Source organism: Ostrea edulis, chromosome 2, assembly GCF_947568905.1.
Source record: "Ostrea edulis chromosome 2, xbOstEdul1.1, whole genome shotgun sequence".
NCBI lineage: Eukaryota > Metazoa > Mollusca > Bivalvia > Ostreida > Ostreidae > Ostrea > Ostrea edulis.
Window position 1 is genome coordinate 3,548,979 of NC_079165.1, and position 19,379 is coordinate 3,568,357.

The window sequence follows — 19,379 nt, forward strand, 5'->3', positions numbered from 1 at the left end:
GGATGGGACCCATTGTCAAAGCGTAGAGAAAATCATCAACTTATTCAACTCCACAAGATATACTCTCAATTATCTAAACAATATAATTCAGTCTCTGAGAAATCAAGGTCACAACTACAACACAAGAGCAACTAATTCACTGCAAGAAATCAACTCTAGAACCAAGCTATACTTTAATTCATTTTTTCCATCTACAATAAGAAAATGGAGTGCACTTTCTCGAAATGTCCAATTAAATCCATCTCTATCTAGTTTTAAGAAATATCTTAATATAAGTGTCATTGATATTCCAAATTATTTTTATTTAGGAACAAGAATCGGACAAACTCTTCATGCAAAATTGAGATTAGAATGCAGTGCTCTTAATCTTCATATGTTTCAAAGAAAATTATACAATTCACCCCTTTGCATTTGTGGAGAAGTAGAAAGTATTGATCATTTTCTTTTACGCTGTAATATGTACTCAAGAGTTAGGACCAATACAATTCTGACACTGCCATATCCACTTAATGTAGAATTATTGTTATACGGTAATGAAAATTTTTCTGAAAGTGGGAACAACAGCATTTTTTATTTAGCCCAGAAATTTCTTGTTGAAAGTAAAAGGTTCTGAGCCTATACCTCTGAAAGCTGTTCTACTACATCTACAAATAATACTGTCATATTGTATATAAAATATACTCATGTGCACCAAGGTTGTAATAAGTGGAAAACCTGTGTTTATTACTTATTGTTTATATGGCACAACTCTACAGTTTATTATTTCAACTTTGTCTATAGTTTATATGCATTTGATTTGTATCGAAACTTATCATACATATAAACGTGTGTTATTTTTTCTCTCAATTCCAGCTTTTCTCTCTTATTCCTATTTCTTTTTGCATGTATTGTAATAATTAGTATACGACTTATTTTACTTCGAATTTTCATTCACCTCTTACTTGTAAGATATTTAGAGCGAGATTAATATAAGCCGTTTGGCTTGCTTCTCAATCTATTTCATGTATAAGACACTGTTTGTAAACATTATCGAATTATTTACGAATAAATATTGCTTAAACTAACAGTAATTACTATTCTATTGTTTATAAACTGTATATCCCCCCCCCCTGAAACCATTAACTGGTGAAATAAACATATACTACGTTTTGTAGTGACCGTCCACATACCTGTAGATCACAAGCACCTGAAGTATGGACACTACACCCCCTCCTCGATTTTGTTTTTGTTTTTTTGCGGCGACATTTTCTCGGAAATGTGTGGATTCCCTTGGGCAATCTCTAAAGCTTACAAAATACGTGAAACGATTACACAAATCGAAGTTGGAATGGGATAGACAGCGAATACACACATTTTTGGAGGAATTATCGCAGCTATAAAAAAAACCCACACACACAGAAGGGGAGGGGGGGGGGGGGGGTACTAGTGTCCATACTTCAGGTCCCTGTGATGTAGATTGCGAATGACATTGTGATGAACACAAAATACACATATCATGACACCCAACCCCACCATGCATTTTATTTGTCATTCAAGTATAAGACTTCTTATCGGTCAGATTAAATAATTTCATAAGTCTTATATGATATGTTATATGGAAGTTCTATGTAGGCTAGTCAAAACCAATGTATATATTTAAAATTGATTGTGATGTTTATTAGCATGATAGTTTTTCTCTAACACCATATGATCTTTGACCAAAAAAAAATCTATAAACATTTATGCACAATAATGTAGGAATATTAGACCTCTATCAAAAATCAGAATATTTTTTAGTTATTTGGAACCGCCTCTATTTATTCTCAATTTTGACCAATCAGAAGACGTAATACAATTTCTTCTTCAGTGAGAAAATGAATTCATTTCCGGTTTCCTAAAGAAGCTAGATTATTCAGATATTTTTAATAGAAGCAACGGAGGAAGCCGGTGATTACCAAAATATGTAACGCGTTGTACATAGTTGAACTTACAATCTTTTGCAGGGAAACCTGAAGAAGTTTTGTCAGCTGTGCTTCGCGCTACAGGTGCTTTGTCACTTCGTGATCAGCTGTTAAGGCGCTGGCCCGGTCTTTGACAATTAGGAATTTTAGAACCAGATGATTTTTGCGTTTTGAAAGTCGAACGCATGCCCATTTTAATTGACAATGAAATGAAATCGGTAAATTTAACCTTTAATTCTTAAAAATGGGAAATAAACACTCATGTTGTGTTTATACAAGTCCGTCCAAAACCAACAGAAAACCACAAGATGTTTATGGTTACGAGGAAACAGGGATAGACATCCATTTAACCCCAAACAACAGAAGCGCTACCTCTCTTCCAGGAGTCCCGCACATCAGTGACAGGGAAAACTATCCTGAAGGTATTTATATCGAGTACCTTTAACTTGCATATACCTTAGATAGGTCAGTTTGATTACATTTCAACTTTCATGCTTTACTAGGGAACATAAACTCAAACTGATTCTTCCAGCTGGGAAAGCTGAAATGTAAAATCCCATCATCACTGACTTCTGCTTTTATTAATTAGGAGATAAACCTTCAGGGCTTTTTGACCTGCAATAATGACTGATCAGGGTATGATGGGAAGGTCAAGAGCATCAACAGAGATGTTACCATTGCACTACTTGATTTTGGGCATTCTTACGATGTAATGCATGAAGATAAACAACACACAAAAGACAGATTTTTGCAATTGAAAAGATCACAATGATCAATTGATTAGGATTAAATGTTGCTACTCATTTCATATTTTATGGGGAATTTTTGAGAATGCAGTCATGAGCTCCAGGGGAGAGGGGTGGGGAGGGATACATCTTTGGATTATATCTCAAAACAGGCATATCAAATGATTTTATTATAGGTCTATATTGTAAGACTTTGATGACTTGGAATGTGTAAAATACAAATGAAGATATCTATTTAAAACTAAAATATCTATTTATGCTTTCACAGTAAATAAATGACCTTATTATAGAATTTCTCTATCAGACTATGTCTGATTATAATCGATAATTAGTTACAGTAAACCAATCATTGATTATGAAATTCTCACCGATTCCCATCACTAATATTATAATATGGAGAGAATGTATCTGATGAAATATTTAGCAGAGTGAGAACCGAATGCAAACATGCCTGTTCTCATTTTCACCATTTATAACATTGTTGAACTGCTATGGAGAGATTTAATGATGTTGAATTTAATTTAGTTCATATAATAACAGATATCTTATTTAATATGAATATATTTCTGTACTATGATGCAAGATAGTTCAAATGTTTCAATTTCATCTTCTTAAAAGCAATCCATCAATGTTTAACTTTGACTATGAAGTTTGATATGCACAACCTGTCATTAATAGATATGTTTCCACATCAGACGTGCTGTAACCTGTCATCAAATGTTGTGAAATTATATTTTTGTTGGAAAAATGATTTAACTAGTATAGATTTGGTTCATTGAAACGTATGAAATGCACATTTAATTAAGGTGGACTAAGGGTAATGAGGTACATGTATGAACAAGTACTGGAAAATTGAGGTCCCACAAAATCTATTGATTGAGATGTGTGTAGCCATGGTAATGGGTGTAAAACTTTAGTAGTTACAAAGTTCTCAATGGTATTGGTCACTCATTGAACTCACCGTCCTGTGCTCACATACAAAGGTGGCTAATCAAAGACAGTGTGCTTACTATTATAGATAGTGCGAACCACTGGGTGACAATGTTAATGTTTTTGTGAAAGTAATATATCTCATTCTTCATTGTGCACTAACACAATTTGGTTAGTGATTATCAATTTGCAGGATATATTTCAATGCAAGAAAGGTTCAATGTAAATTTCTGATTAAAATTTTTCAGATGTTAAGGAGGATCCCACTTCTGATCCCAGTTTACGGCCATTGTTCCCATCCAGATCCCAAAGTGAAATCAGCAAGAGTAAGTATGCGTAGATTTATCCTCCCTTTTGTGATCCCAGTCTACAGCTGCTACTCCCACCCAGATCCCAAGTAAGTGGACATTAATCTGTCTTTCCACCACTTCTGATCCCGATCCACAGCTGCTGTTCCCATCCAGATCCCAAGTAAGTGGACATTAATCTGTCCTTCCACCACCTCTGATCCCAATCCACAGCTGCTGTTCCAGATCCCAAAGTGAAATCAGCAAGAGTATATAGATCTTCAGAAATCCCCAAACCAGACTACATACAGTCGAAGTTTGGTATCTCGAACACCAATATCTTGAATACCCTAGATAGTGAAAGTGATTCAGAAGTCCCAACTACTTATTCTTCAAGTATTTTACCCTTGATTGAATCCTTGGATATCTCAAAGTTTTTTCTCGGTCCCATAGAGTTTGAGATAACGAAGTTTGACTGTACAATGTTAGTTATTAAGCTAACGCTACTACCCCAAGTCCTATATGAATGGTTTTACTCCAACATTATATTCGATGGTTTCTAAGTTTTATTTTCTCTTGTGAATTTTTTGCTTAAAGATTCATTTTTCTAAAAAGCAGTAAGGACATAAAAGCCTCTCATTTTTACAGAAGCTGAAAAATCAATTGAAATGTGTTAAACCTGGCACTCTAGAAGAATAGAAATTAGACTGGAAAGTTTTAGATTAGAAGTTTTAAAGATTTCAGATAGTCTTCTTAAAACACTTTTGTAAATTTACTCGAGGATCATTTTAAAACTTTCCAAACAAAAAACTTGACCTTGAGATCATGAGATTGTTAACACAATTCTATTCATGTAGACCAAAATTTCTTTTGAACACCACACAATCAATTGTGAAGGTTGAATCTCAGTTTTGCCTCAGGAAGACAGAAAATAAAATTTTGTTGCTTATGATATAGCCTTTATTTTATAATTGATGGGCGTTTTTCTTTCCTTTTTTATCCAAAGGTAACTAAATTGTTTTCTTTTTGTTTTAGATGTTAGGCACAGATCTAGATCAAAAAGTATGGTATCATAAGAAAATTTCCAGCATTTACTAATGTTTTCAGTATTTAACTTTGTTTGCTGCATGTGTTATTAACCATTTCTGTATTTTTGTGTGCCTTTCTCAAGATGGGACATACTATGGTATAGTGATGTCTGTCGGTCTGTCTGTGAAGTAATTTCCTTCATTATTCTCTAAGTTGGATGAAAATATTTTTGTTGATGATAGCAGTAAGCATATTGGTTTATGATTAAATTGACAAATTTTGTTCACATTTTATATTTATAATTGAGAAGTAACAGAGTTATGGCCATTGAACATTGGGTACCTGTAAAATGCAAAACGAAATCAAAACGAAGTCTGTCGAAACGAAATCTGCTGAAACGAAACCTACCGAAAAGAAATTAAATCTGCCAAAACGAAACCTAACGAAACAGATAGTAGAACCGAACTCTAATCATGATAATAAAAAAAAATGATATCTCAGGTACCACATATAAATGACATTTTCTTCCCTGTTGATGTGGTCTTTTGGGTTGACTGATACATTTTTAAGTGGTCCATTGATTAGCATCAAACATTGTTTGAAGAAGCTGGTGTCTGAGAAAGTTCAAAGCAGAAAGATGTTTAACCTCTTATTTCCTCTCTAAATCCTGAGGTGTGAGTATTTTCAATAATGGAAAAAATTATGCAATTCGGCAAGATGTATATATATGTAAAACTTATACGGTACCAACTTTGATGCACTAGATGCGCATTTCAACAAATAATGTCTCTTCAGTGATGTATTGAAAATCCGAAATAACAATAAACTTGTAAGAACTAAAAAGAAAAACAGAGTGCCAAAGACTGGAGTCAAATTCATCTAAGGATCAGAGTTATGCATAAGGGAGATAATCCTTAATTTTGAAATGAATTTCTAAATTTTATCACATCCGTAATTTATCCGTATTTACATGTATTATTTAAAATTATTATTGATTTGCAGCAAGTCTAAAGATTATTCTATATATTTGGGGTGTTGCTAAAACGGGGAATTGAAAACGGAATGGAAAATATTTAATGCAATGATATCAGGAGGAGGTCAGCATTTTGTAAAATCAAAAGGCCTATGAACAAGGGAAGCAGAAATTACAAAAAAAACGGGAAGACATACTCATAATCCACCATTTGATATACGACATACAAATACACAATATCCACATGTATACATAGATTTGTCTTTAGAGCAAAAAATACTGAAACATGTATTCATGCCCAAGGGCAGATCCAACGCCGGCAATACCACCCCTTGTTAAGTATCTTTCCCCAGACCTCCTACCTGTGAGACTGTAACCCTCCGTTCTGAAATTTCTGGATCCAAAACTAATTGCACATGGTATTGATGAATCAGATTTAATCAACTTCAGATATGTACTTTGTGCTTACTCACCCACCCCCTTTCCAACTTATAAAACTTTGTATCGGTCAATCTGAAAGCCTACATCAAAGGGGAGGCGAATTTTATTTATAAGTGGTAACTTTCACAAGGGCATGAAATACCATTTTTAATTATTATAATTAAAAGTGCTCGGTTATACAATCTGTTCTGTTTCGTTTCGTTGGGTTTTGTTTCATTTCAGTAGATTTCGTTTCGCACTTTACAGGTACCCATTGAACATTTGTTAAGTATGTCTTCCAAGGAGATCGTGTATTTTTATTGATGTGAAGACATATATTTGCTGCAAGATTATATGAAGTTCAACATGTTTAAACAAAGGAAGGCCTGAGCTTGGACTTGCAACAAGAGATTTATCTTTGAGATGAATAGTGAATATTAAGGATTTATAGGGGTGATAAATTTCGAGGAAGTTTGCAGTTTTTGAATATTTTTTTTTTAAATTTACATAATGCATATTTTAATGTAGGAAATTTCATCTCATTTCTTGACTGAGGATTAATGTTTCGACTTTTTATGCCCCCAAGATCGAAGATCGGGGGGCATATTGTTTTTGTCCTGTCTGTCATTCTGTAATTCTGTCTGAGACTTTAACCTTGGTAATAACTTTTGAACAGTAAGTGATAGAGCTTTGATATTTCACATGAGTATTCCTTGTGACAAGATCTTTCCGTGGGTACCAACATTATTGACCCTGTGACCTTGGAGTTTGACCTACTATTTGAAAACTTAATACTTGCTAATAACTTTTGAACAGTAAGAGATAGAGCTTTAATATTTAACATGAGTATTCCTTGTGACAAGACCTTTCCTTGGGTACGAAAATTTTTGACCATGTGACCTTGACCTTGGAGTTTGACCTACTTTTTGAAAACTTTAACCTTGCTAATAACTTTTGAACAGTAAGTGATAGAGCTTTGATATTTCACATGAGTATTCCTTGTTACAAGACCTTTCCGTTGGTATTAAACCTTTTGACCTTGACATTTGACCTACTTTTAAAAAATATGATATTGGTTATAACTTCTAAATGGTAAATATTAGAGCTTTCATATTGCACATGAACATTTCTTGTGACAAGAAAGAACCTTGACCATCTTCGTAATTGGCCATTATCTGGGGCATTTGTGTTTCACAAACACATCTTGTTTACATGGTGGTTCTTCTCAATTTAGCAGAATTACTCAGTATTTAATACATCTTTTATCAAAACTTGATGTTCTTCTTGTTCCATCTGTCTATGTGATGTTTTGCGGCCTCTGTTTTCAATGTATAAATCTGTGTTAAAAAAAGAAAATTCGATTTACATGGAAATATATTTCCTGCCATCAACATCAGAGTCGTTACGGACAGTCGTATCTTGCACCGTTAACGATATTCATGTTTTCTCTATTTGCACTTTAAACTGCTGAAGGTCAATCACCGTATGTAAATGTTTATTTCACTAGTTTTCTTTCCATTCTTTCATTTTAGTACTTTGATTTCATGTCAGGTACACGTTTGTTACACTGCATCGCTCCTGAGTCCACAGTCTAGCAGAGTCTGTTTGTAATTCCTAACTCCACCTGTTTTTTTCCTTCTTTTATAATACAATACACTTAAACTAGCCTAGATTTTATCAAATCTAGAGATCATCAATAGTATTTTTAAAGTAAGGATAAAGCTGTGAAATTTTTTTAATCGTGCATTTTTAGAAATCGAAATCTCTTGTAGTATTGTCAAACTTTTGATTAAAAAGAAAATAATTGTTAAATATGTATTATAAGTTGACTTAAAGAGATTTGTTGCAAAACTCCTTTGATGTACTGGGGAATCATTTAATTTGCTTTCAAAAATTTTAGAAATTTGGTTAACTTTTCTTTACATGATAATCGTACTTTCTGTGTCAGATTGTAATTTCTGTGGACGTCTTCATTGTAGACAACAAGAACAGACGGAAGTCTCAGTACGACAACAGAGTTCTACAAATACAGGTGAAGCTAAAGAAATTCTATGTTTTACATTATATTGGTGATCTGCAATTAAGTTAAAGGTTTCAGTGCAGAGGATGACCCTGCTGTATATTATCAAATCTGAACTGCATACTCTGACATGGCTGTAAATAGCTTCATATCTGTCCCAGGATGTTCCTAGAGCGCTACACATCTACAGCTAACTCGGACATAGCTACACATCTACAGCTAACTCGGACATAGCTACACATCTACAGCTAACTCTGTCATAGCTACACATCTACAGCTAACTCTGTCATAGCTACACATCTACAGCTAACTCTGTCATAGCTACACATCTACAGCTAACTCTGTCATAGCTACACATCTACAGCTAACTCTGTCATAGCTACACATCTACAGCTAACTCTGTCATAGCTACACATCTACAGCTAACTCTGTCATAGCTACACATCTACAGCTAACTCGGACATAGCTATATATAGCTACATATCTGTCCCAGTATTCTCCCAGAGCGCTACACATTTGCAGATAACTGACATTATTGATATCCTTAATAAAACAAAGAAAGATAGATCATTTGAGTTTTGGACACTGGCACATCACAATGAAAGATAGTGTTGTTCAAGTGTATTGATGTGTTAATAGAGAAATGACTTCAATTTCAGTTTAGACTGATAGATTGGTTTTAGAATATAAATAAATTTCTTAAACATATATTTTGGGGTTGCAATGATAAAGATATGCATAAAAGCTTAAAAGGTGGAAATTCGACAGTAATTAAAGTGGAGGTTATCTGTTAATTGTCTGTACAAAACCCAAGTACTCGGCTGACTTTTTGTTTTTGAAACACAGAGAAATTACATGAGCAACATCATGCTACACTGAGTAAAAATAAAATTTAATTTCCTGCCTTTTGTATTATATTTAGAAACTTTTGATCCCAGAATCAACGATTAATTTGATCATGCCAAAATTTTTTAAAACAAAATCTTATCTATTCATCTATAAGGACCATCACCTTGTTTTTATGATTTTCCTTCAGAACCATCTCCAGGACTAATCTTAATTCAATCGGGAATTCTAATTTCAGAATACACCAGTATTTAGGAAGTACAGCTCCTGTTCAACCATATTCATTGACGATTCTACCGTCAGTCAACCAAACCTCAAAAACACAATCAAAGCTGTGGCATTTGCCATCTATTTTCATATACGAAACCGAGAGAGTGATCGTACCCTGGAGATCTTTGATGAGAAGCTCCACCCCCTGTCTGTAAGATAACAACCTATAGCCAATACCATATAAGCAGAATTTTTAGCAAGGATTTAATTTTGGCATTATTAGCGAGAGTGATGAGGTCGGTAAAGTTGAATATTGTTAAAAATGTATTCCATATCGGAGGTAATAGTTACCTTTCCTGGAATTATAAAGTCGCTAGAATGAGCTCTAAATACATACCCACTTTTATGGGAAAATCGCAAAATTTGTGTCTTGCTAAAAATTCCTCTTTATGATATCTCCTAATCTATAAAATGATCATAATGGACGTAAATGTAGTACATCTGCTAACTCTAATCTAGAAGTTTTGAATGCTTATCTAATGAAGAAGATGTTGATTTTTACTACACTAATTTTTTGTTTTTAAAGCGAGACCAAGTCCCGGAGGATTACGATAGCCGAGACCCAGAACACAAACACATCTATAGATTTGTACGGACCCTATTTAGTGCGGCGCAGCTGACCGCAGAGTGTGCAATAGTTACCCTGGTAAGCCTAAGTAGCTCACCTGAGCAAAGGTTCAGCAGATAACACTTTGTTCATTGACTCTATATTCTATAGACACTTACACATTATTCTATCAAGAACCACAAGATGCATTTCAACAATTTTAGCTCTGTCATACTTCATGTGAAGGGTCACATCCTCCACAAAGATATGATAGCAGTTAATGGTAAAATAAAGTGGACTTGGCAATTACATGTAGATACATTTTCTATTGGCTATCCGACAGAAATGACGAGCTTCGTTATGTAGTGTAAATCCTGTTTATTCAAACGATGGGCCGAGAGGCCTGGAGGGGGCCACAATTGGGTAGCTAAGATTTACAAAGAAATGTGTTGAAAAGGACTCTTGAAAAATCTGTTAGTGAAGTAGAATAAGACTACAAATCAAAATGAAACACAAACTCTCAAATAGTCTTTCTTTAGTTTCTCTATTTTGTGTGTATTGCTATAGATATATTCGTTTTTCTCTCTATTTTGTGTGTATTGCTATAGATATATTCGTTTTTCTCTCTATTTTGTGTGTATTGCTTTAGATATACTTGGTTTTCTCTCTATTTTGTGTGTATTGCTTTAGATATACTTGTTTTTCTCTCTATTTTGTGTGTATTGCTTTAGATATACTTGTTTTTCTCTCTAATTTGTGTGTATTGCTCTAGATATATTCGTTTTTCTCTCTATTTTGTGTGTATTGCTTTAGATGTATTTGTTTTTCTCGCTATTTTGTGTGTATTGCTTTAGATATACAGTAAAATATCTCTATCTCGAAGTCCGAGGGACCTCGAAAAAACTTCGAGATATCCGGGGGTTCGAGATATCCAAAATCGATCTTGGATATTTTTTTGAAGGAGGATATTTGATGCATAGTATGGGATTTGCATTATAAACAAAAACCCCGTTGCCGTTTCTTATAGTTTAATACAAGTTGATAAATTAATATTGTGGAATTTCAAAGACAAACATTTCGTTTTTTCTAATGTGTTTCAAAATTAAGATGATCGTGCCTGTATGCTTACTTTAAGTTTACTGATGTCCAGGCTCGACTGGAATGTAGTTATTGCGTTGTAATGAAAGAACCTATCACGTAAAAAACAAAAAAGACGGATTTGAAAAAAAACCCAACTTTTAAATGTTTATTGAATAAATTTACGTGTTTTCTCTGTACTAGTTATACCCCCCGCAACAAGTTGTGGGGGGGGTATACTGGAATCGGGTTGTCCGTCTGTCCGTCCGTCCGTCTGTAGACGCAATGGTTTCCGGACTCTAAAGCATTATCCTTTCCACCTACCGTCACCATATCATACATATGGACTACCCATGGGATGAAGATGTTCCCTATCGATTTTGGGGTCAAAAGGTCAAAGGTCAAGCGCACTGGACATCGAAGTAGCAATATGGTTTCCGGGCTCTAAAGCGTTATCCTTTCCACCTACAGTCACCATATCATACATATGGACTACCCATGGGATGAAGATGTTCCCTATCGATTTTGGGGTCAAAAGGTCAAAGGTCACGCGCACTGGACATCGAAGTAGCAATATGGTTTCCGGGCTCTAAAGCATTATCCTTTCCACCTACAGTCACCATATCATACATATGGACTACCCATGGGATGAAGATGTTCCCTATTGATTTTGGGGTCAAAAGGTCAAAGGTCACGTGCACTGGACATCGAAGTAGCAATATGGTTTCCGGGCTCTAAAGCGTTATCCTTTCCACCTACCATCACCATATCATACATATGGACTACCCATGGGATGAAGATGTTCCCTATCGATTTTGGGGTCAAAAGGTCAAAGGTCACGCGCACTGGACATCAAAGTAGCAATATGGTTCGGTTTGTCATGCCATTTGTTTTTTACACTCAGAAAAGAGGTAGTTTATACCCATTACCAACACCCTTTGGAAGATTAGGGTAAGCGGGGGGTATTCTTAGTGAGCATTGCTCACAGTACCTCTTGTTTGAATGATGAAGCGTGTATTATTAAATGCACAATCGTTATTAAGAGCATTACCTTCCAGCGTACTTCGATGATTCTGTGCGTTTATCTAACCCACATGTTAATGATAGAGCGTGTGTCATTCCAAACACCATACCTGGAATCGGGTGTGTTAGGTCATAATTGGCGGTGAACTTTGGCCGTAATGTTGGAAGGCTTCACTAATCACCCAAGCTGATGAACCATTTATTGCGACCTGGGTCTACTCGGAAAAGGCGAGCGTGGATTTGCGGTCATTAATTATAATTGATGTAGCCGCGGGTGTGAAAATGTGACTTAATGACGCCAGGTATAGTAAGCAGAGCGAAAAATTGACTGCACTTCGAGATAAACCAGGTGAATTTAGGGTATGGGACCTTGAAAATACTTCGACATAAGCGGAGTATTCGAGATTACCGTGTTCGAAATATCAGAAGTTTTTTTAATCATTTATAGAGGGAAAACGGCTGGGACCGGCGGTCGACTTCGACTCAAGCGGGGTATTCGAGATAAACCATATTCGAGATACAGATATTTTACTGTATTTGTTTTTCTCTCTAATTTGTGTGTATTCTCTAGATATACTTGTTTTTCTCTCTATTTTGTGTGTATTGCTTTAGATATATTTGTTTTTCTCTCTATTTTGGGTGTATTGCTTTAGATATATTTGTTTTTCTCTCTAATTTGTGTGTATTGCTCTAGATATACTTGTTTTTCTCTCTATTTTGTGTGTATTGCTTTAGATATATTTGTTTTTCTCTCTATTTTGTGTGTATTGCTTTAGATGTATTTGTTTTTCTCTCAAATTTGTGTGTATTGCTCTAGATATACTTGTTTTTCTCTCTATTTTGTGTGTATTGCTTTAGATATATTCGTTTTTCTCTCTAATTTGTGTGTATTGCTCTAGATATATTCGTTTTTCTCTCTATTTTGTGTGTATTGCTTTAGATATATTCGTTTTTCTCTCTATTTTGTGTGTATTGTTTTAGGTATACTTGGAGAGGTTGCTCCACTATGCTGAAATTGATATTATGCCAGCGAATTGGAAGCGTATCGTCCTGGGTGCAATACTCTTAGCGTCCAAGGTGTGGGACGACCAGGCGGTATGGAACGTGGACTACTGCCAAATCCTCAAGGACATCGCTGTGGAGGACATGTAAGTCATTAGTAAAAATCAAGATCTCTAGCTGTAATAATTACTTTTAAATTGATATACATTTTTTAAAGTTTAATGTTGCAGATTACTTGGTATGTAATATATATACAATCAAACCTCGTTATCTCGGACTCAGTGGGATTTGAGATATCGATGGTAAAATACTTAAAGAATAAATGGTGGGGACTTCCGAATCTCTGACATATCCATGGTATTCGAGATATCGGTGTTCCAGATATCGAAGTACAACTGTATATGAATTGAAATAAAATAGACTTTTATAAAAATATGAATTATGGGCATAGATATGCAATGTGGAAAATATTATTTACAGGAATGATCTGGAAAGGCAATACCTAGAAATGTTACAGTTCAATATTAACGTGGGATCGAGCGTGTATGCCAAATATTACTTCGATCTGAGGGCGCTAGCTGATGCTAATGACCTTAGCTTCCCTCTGGAACCACTCAGTAAAGATAGAGCTTTCAAACTAGAGGTGTGTATTCACTTTAGTATGGTGGTTTTAAAATATCTGACTGCTGTGAAAGCTTTTCAGGGCAATAACTCTCCCTGAGACACCAGCATTTCTGACCTCTTTCGAAGAGTTTCAGTTCGTCATCGGAATAAACTGCTGAAATCAAATGGACTACCAATATTTTGTTATTTTATTGATCAATACAAATTTTGGACTTTTATATGATCTTACAGATTTCCTTTTTTTTTTTTTTTTTTTTGGAAATGCATAAAACAAAGATATGTATGATGTGAAACGCCATGTTTTTCTGACAATTAAATTTGACCTTGGACTATGATATTGACCTGTGTATCTCACATTCTTGCGTGTGTTGAAGCTTATGTCATGTTCTGTCTCTTTGTCAGCTTGTTGCTCAGTAAACGGTGCAAAATGTGAGGAGCACTCGATTCATTTACAGTATATGTGGCCTTCTGGTCTGAAATGTGTTTTAATGTACAATTAGGAAGGAAGTAACCCTGTTTGGTTGAATGAACATTATAAACATGCTGAAATTTAATTTGTGTGGGACATTGTTAAAGTTGAAATTCTGAAATGATATGAAATGGAAAGTTGAAATATATGGTGGACTTTTTATGACCCTCTTAGTAAAACCTGTGTACTTGTAGGCAATGTCTAATGAAGACGGAATAGAGAGGATCAACCAAAAACCAACCCTGGTCCGCTCCAACAGCTTAGACGGCATGACGGCCAACCCTAGGCTTAGTGTGGCCATTATCTCATAACCACTGCAGTCAAAGCTTGAGAAGCACAACGAATATATTGCAAACTTTTCTGGTTTGCGCTACTAAAAAATTTAGCTGTGGAACTTTTACCAGAGCTGAGGTGTTAAATTGAAATAGGAAGATTTAGAATTCCAACCAAGTTTAGAAGGGTTCAGCAGGCAAAAATATTCCTTGATTACACATTTTATAGCAGTTAATTACACATTTTTTAACAGGAAATTTATATTTTCTTTCAAATATAAGTTTAGTTATCTATATTTAAAAGGAAAAAAATCTCAATTGAAATTGATGAAGTCTATTGCTTTAGATATTGTGGAGAAGCACAATATTGTCTCTTGTTCAGAATGAAATAGTTCTTGTACATGTACAGTATGTTGAAACTTAGTTTTTATCACTACATGTATATATCAGATTTTGATTGTAAAATTTCAGTGAATGGTTTGCATTCTTGCTCAACTTTTGTTCTGCCCAACTTCTATAACTTGTATTTCATCATCGACTGTGAATTAGGCACAAGAGTCGTGCTCAGCACTCTGTAGAGTTGCACTCAGCACTCTCTGTAGACCATTGTGATAAATGTACATGGAAATCAAAGTCCCATGAATCAAATTCTGGAGATTTTATGTACGGTGTATTTATGTATAAGAGCATTTGTAGATATGTTTTGCTCCAAAGTGATGTGAATTAAAGAAAAAATCAGCATTGATATGTAATACAGACCGATTACACATGTAACCCTGGATTCTTATAAGCCAACACTAGATAGTACATGTCTGTCTGCTGTAGTGAAGTAGAGGGAAGATTTAACTCTGGTAGTTTATTTGTAATAGAATTTATGACATAAATTGGTGCTGTCAGATTTTTTATGTGCTATAATTTATTGTTTCAATTTGTTGCATTTTAGTGATAAAGTCCCCTTCCCAGGTTTTTTAGTCTTGTTAAATATAATTACCCATTTCACAAATATTCACAACTGGAAGTCAAATAAGTACCAGTTTATTTTGTTGATAAAATTTTTTATTTGAATTATTGATATTGGAATCTATTGACTTAGGTTTTGGATTGTATTGGTAATTGTAAAACGTTTAGGTCACTTAGTTTGCTGTGGTGACCTATTTGCTATGTTTGTTGTGTGGTATGCATTATTAACTCTCATACTCTTTCAAATTTTCTAACAGGACCAATTTTAACCAAATGTGGTATAAAGCATCTTTGGAGAAAGTGGTACCAAAAAATTTGAATTTTCAAAACCTGTGCATAATAATCTAAAGCAAGTACAGTAAAACACGATTATAGCGAAGCTCCAGGGCTAGGGAAACAAGTTCGTTATAACCAAATTTCATTATACCTAATAAACTTTTCCTTATTTTCCTATCATGGAGGAATTAATATCACTTCACAATAAGCATGTTATGAGCGTGTTCGTTAGAAGCATGAAATCGGTATAAGCATGTTCGTTGTAAGCACGAATTCATTATAAGTGTGTTCGTTATAAGTGTGTTCTACTTTAGTTGTGCAGTGTTTACAAGGAAATAAAAAAAACAGAGTAATTAAATGTATTTCTCAATGATGATTAAACCATGGATGGAATTTAGGCATGGGGGAAGGGTAGGAGAGAAAAAAATCATGTGTACATCCTTTTTATCCAATGCACAGTGATTTGGGCTCTTCAAACAATAAATTTAAAGAAAATTTTCATGTACAATGTACATAGGTGACCTCTATGGTCCATGGCTATCGTGTCTGAACGTGTATCTGGCTCCTAGTTGGATAAACAATGATTTCTGTCAGAGACAGATCTGCATAATCTCTATTGGAGTATAGTCAAGGGAAGATATTTGTCTTGTCAATGAAGAGAAGAATATTTCCTTTGTTGGAATCTCATAAACAGTTGATCTTGCGTGTGTTGACGCTCGTGTCGTGTTCTGTCTCCGTGTAAGCTTGTCACTCAGTATATAAGAAAATCAGTTTTTATCATTCTTCATTTCAACCATTGGATATTAACGAATTCAGGTATTAATGGTTGTGATTGTTTGTTTGCTCCATATGATCAGTTAAAATCTTCCTCATGGAGAACTCCTGAAGACAAAGGTTTAAATAGAGAAAATTCCGGATCTGGCTCTCTTTGTTTCTCTGTCCCATCTGATGCTCACGAGGAAAATCATGTAGGGATCTTTCAAGAAAACATCATGTTTTGCACAAATCAGTGCATGTAAATTAATTGCCACTAGCATGTTGTATTCATCTTTTATGCAGTCTATAAAAGTACATGTATCAAACTTCCACCAGAGTTCGTTTGCTCACAAACCAAACTCTTCCACTTAGGCATTATGGGATAGCGATTTCTTAGGCCACGTATACTGTGACGTCACTGTAGAATGACGAAAAAACATAACGTCAAACGTAAACAACTTTCAAAACAAGAACGTAAACATCAAATTCATTACTTTACACAATAATTTGAACAGAGTAACCCTACTTTTTAATGATCTTTTGATCATTTTATGTTTAAAATAAAATCCATACTTTTATATTAATGCTCTTAATATTAATATCTTCAGACTTTTAACTGCGAACTACTTCTTTAGTGTAATTTGTCTGCGTGATAATCGCGGACTCACAATATACAAATCTGTATATTGTGGTGCGTCACATAGGAGAGGTCTATCGTAGGTGACGTAATGAGGCCTCGACGGGGAGTTTGGTACATGTATGTGAGAATGTTTTTTAATATGATTTCATAATTGTTTTATGTCGTCTTTCAATTTGTAATCTGCAAACACAAATTATGTTGGAATGCTCTCTTAGAACTAATCTGTGATCAGTGATGCATAAAGCATGTCATTTTGTACTATTGATTATCTCGTAGTAATTAGTAACAGTAATGGTGCGATCGCTTTGTTCAGTTTTAATCGTTCAGATTGTCACAAGCTAGTCATACATTTCATCTAAGTGCAGGTCGTACCCTGTATTTTAATGAGCAGAGTTGCATTTGATTTTAATTATCATGTTGTATTTATGATATCTTGGCCACCTATTTAATTTTGTGAAATGTACATGTTTAGGTTTTTTTCTTCCCCAAGTGATTTTCCCCTCAGTATTAATTAATGCCGAACAAATTTAGATTGATATTATTGTACAGTGTGTATTCTGTCTAATACGACAAAACCATTTCTTCTTAGTGAAAGTCTGTGCTATGTATTCGTACTGTAGTCTAGGGTCCAAATTTTGGCACACTGCCAAATGTCACAATTTATTATTACCAGTTGGTCGAGCGTTAACTCACACCAGAATTTTTGGTTGATATATAAACGTAAGCTCTTTTTCTTTTTTCTCGAATAAGCAATCTCTTTGTAAATGTAATTATCTATTTAAACTTCTTTAATGTTGCAGTATTTTAAGCTGCGTTACTGAATAAAGTCAATAATTAAGGTGACACGGTCCAGAGTGGACAGTACTTTAAAGCTTACAATATAAACTATCATTAAATCAATTTTTCTGTTTCCCTGAAACACTCGGTATTCATTCGTGGTGGGTGGGGGGTGGGGGTACCATCAACTATTGATCAACATTTGTGACCATTAACCGAGACTTTGGCTTGCCCATTTAATCGCAAACGCATGCGCAATTGTAATGTTGCATTAACATATTGCTTATCACAGAAATGCTGGTTTCAAGTTCAGCTACATATTTTCAATCCGAGAAAAATTTGTAGGCTGTAGGATAAAACAATTATTAAACATTATCAAGCCATAGTGCAGATAACTTTCCACATGGGTCTCTAGCAAACCAATGCATTATTACCTTTAACCTTGTGTAAGAGCTCATGAGGTTGCTCGCGGTTAAAGTCTAATAATGGGTGTAATAATTGTGCATGACAGAATGCTCGCTCTAGCTTTCATCACTCCCAAAAGAAGGACTCTGATTTTTAATTGAGTTACTTAGAAAAGTTTGTTTCAGTGAAGATGCAGGCATTGAACAATTGTATACAATTCATTGATCATTGAAGTTAGGGTTCTAATTGTAGAACATTATTTGTATCATTTATTTGTTGACTTATTTGTGCTTTTATTTGTAGGGCTGCTTGCCAAATGTCAATAAAAAGGGAGATAATTTGTTTTGACTGGTCTGTCATTGATAGTGGATTTTTGTCCTGTAAATAATGATACATACGCTGACAAAGAAATTGGAAATATGGATTGGTGTAGATTTCTTGCTGCAATATGGTTTCGAACTTGCAAACATGTATATTGCTTAACATCCTGCTCCAGAATTTTTCACTCAAATTTAGACCTATGCTTGGCACTTGCAGCCTTTGAGCAGGGAGGGATCTTTATCGTGCCACACTTGCTGTGGCACAGGTCCTCGGGTTTTGCAGTCTATATGCATCCAAAGGACCACCCAATTTAGTTGCATCTTATGACAAGCAACCTATTCTAACCTGGATCCTCACAGAACTGTTGTGTTTTGTGGTCCGAATTAAATTAGATGTACTAGTCACAGGTTACTGGTTGAGTGTCAAACCCTGCATCATGATGTGAGCCACGGTCATATGGAAAGGACGACTGCCAATGTTTACCTTGTTGTAGCGAGTGTATCCGCGTCTTCCTGATTATTTCATTTTAAGGAAAATTAAGAAACTCTAAAGGTGTGACTGAATAAATGTTCACTTTTCAAATTAAAATTTCCAACAAAAATGATGTTTTCTATACAACAATTAAAATATTACTGTACATGATGAAAAATACCTTGCCAATGATATCATTTACAACCAGAACATATAGTCAACAGAAATCAACTCGTGTATCTTTCTTTGATTGATTGTATGTTGTTCATCGTTCCTCTCGAGAATTTTTCACTCATAT

The 19,379-nt window shown here is 34.7% G+C and overlaps 1 protein-coding gene across 2 annotated transcripts; it reads left to right on the forward strand.

Moving 5' to 3' along the window:
- Nucleotides 1-1,833: 1,833 nt before the first annotated feature.
- LOC125682045 (cyclin-Y-like protein 1) lies at nt 1,834-18,632 on the forward strand. 2 transcript variants are annotated; one of them, XM_048922418.2, is made up of 9 exons: nt 1,834-2,362; nt 3,865-3,942; nt 4,939-4,965; nt 8,305-8,357; nt 9,430-9,612; nt 9,988-10,107; nt 13,090-13,256; nt 13,591-13,753; nt 14,398-18,632. In XM_048922418.2, the coding sequence occupies exons 1-9, from the start codon at nt 2,185-2,187 to the stop codon at nt 14,512-14,514; spliced, it is 1,086 nt and encodes a 361-aa protein (XP_048778375.1). In that variant the 5' UTR covers nt 1,834-2,184; the 3' UTR covers nt 14,515-18,632. The 2 variants fall into 2 exon arrangements, with proteins under 2 accessions (XP_048778375.1, XP_048778376.1); XM_048922419.2 differs by lacking the exon at nt 4,939-4,965 and having other exon boundaries at nt 1,842-2,362.
- The last annotated feature ends 747 nt before the right edge of the window (nt 18,633-19,379 follow it).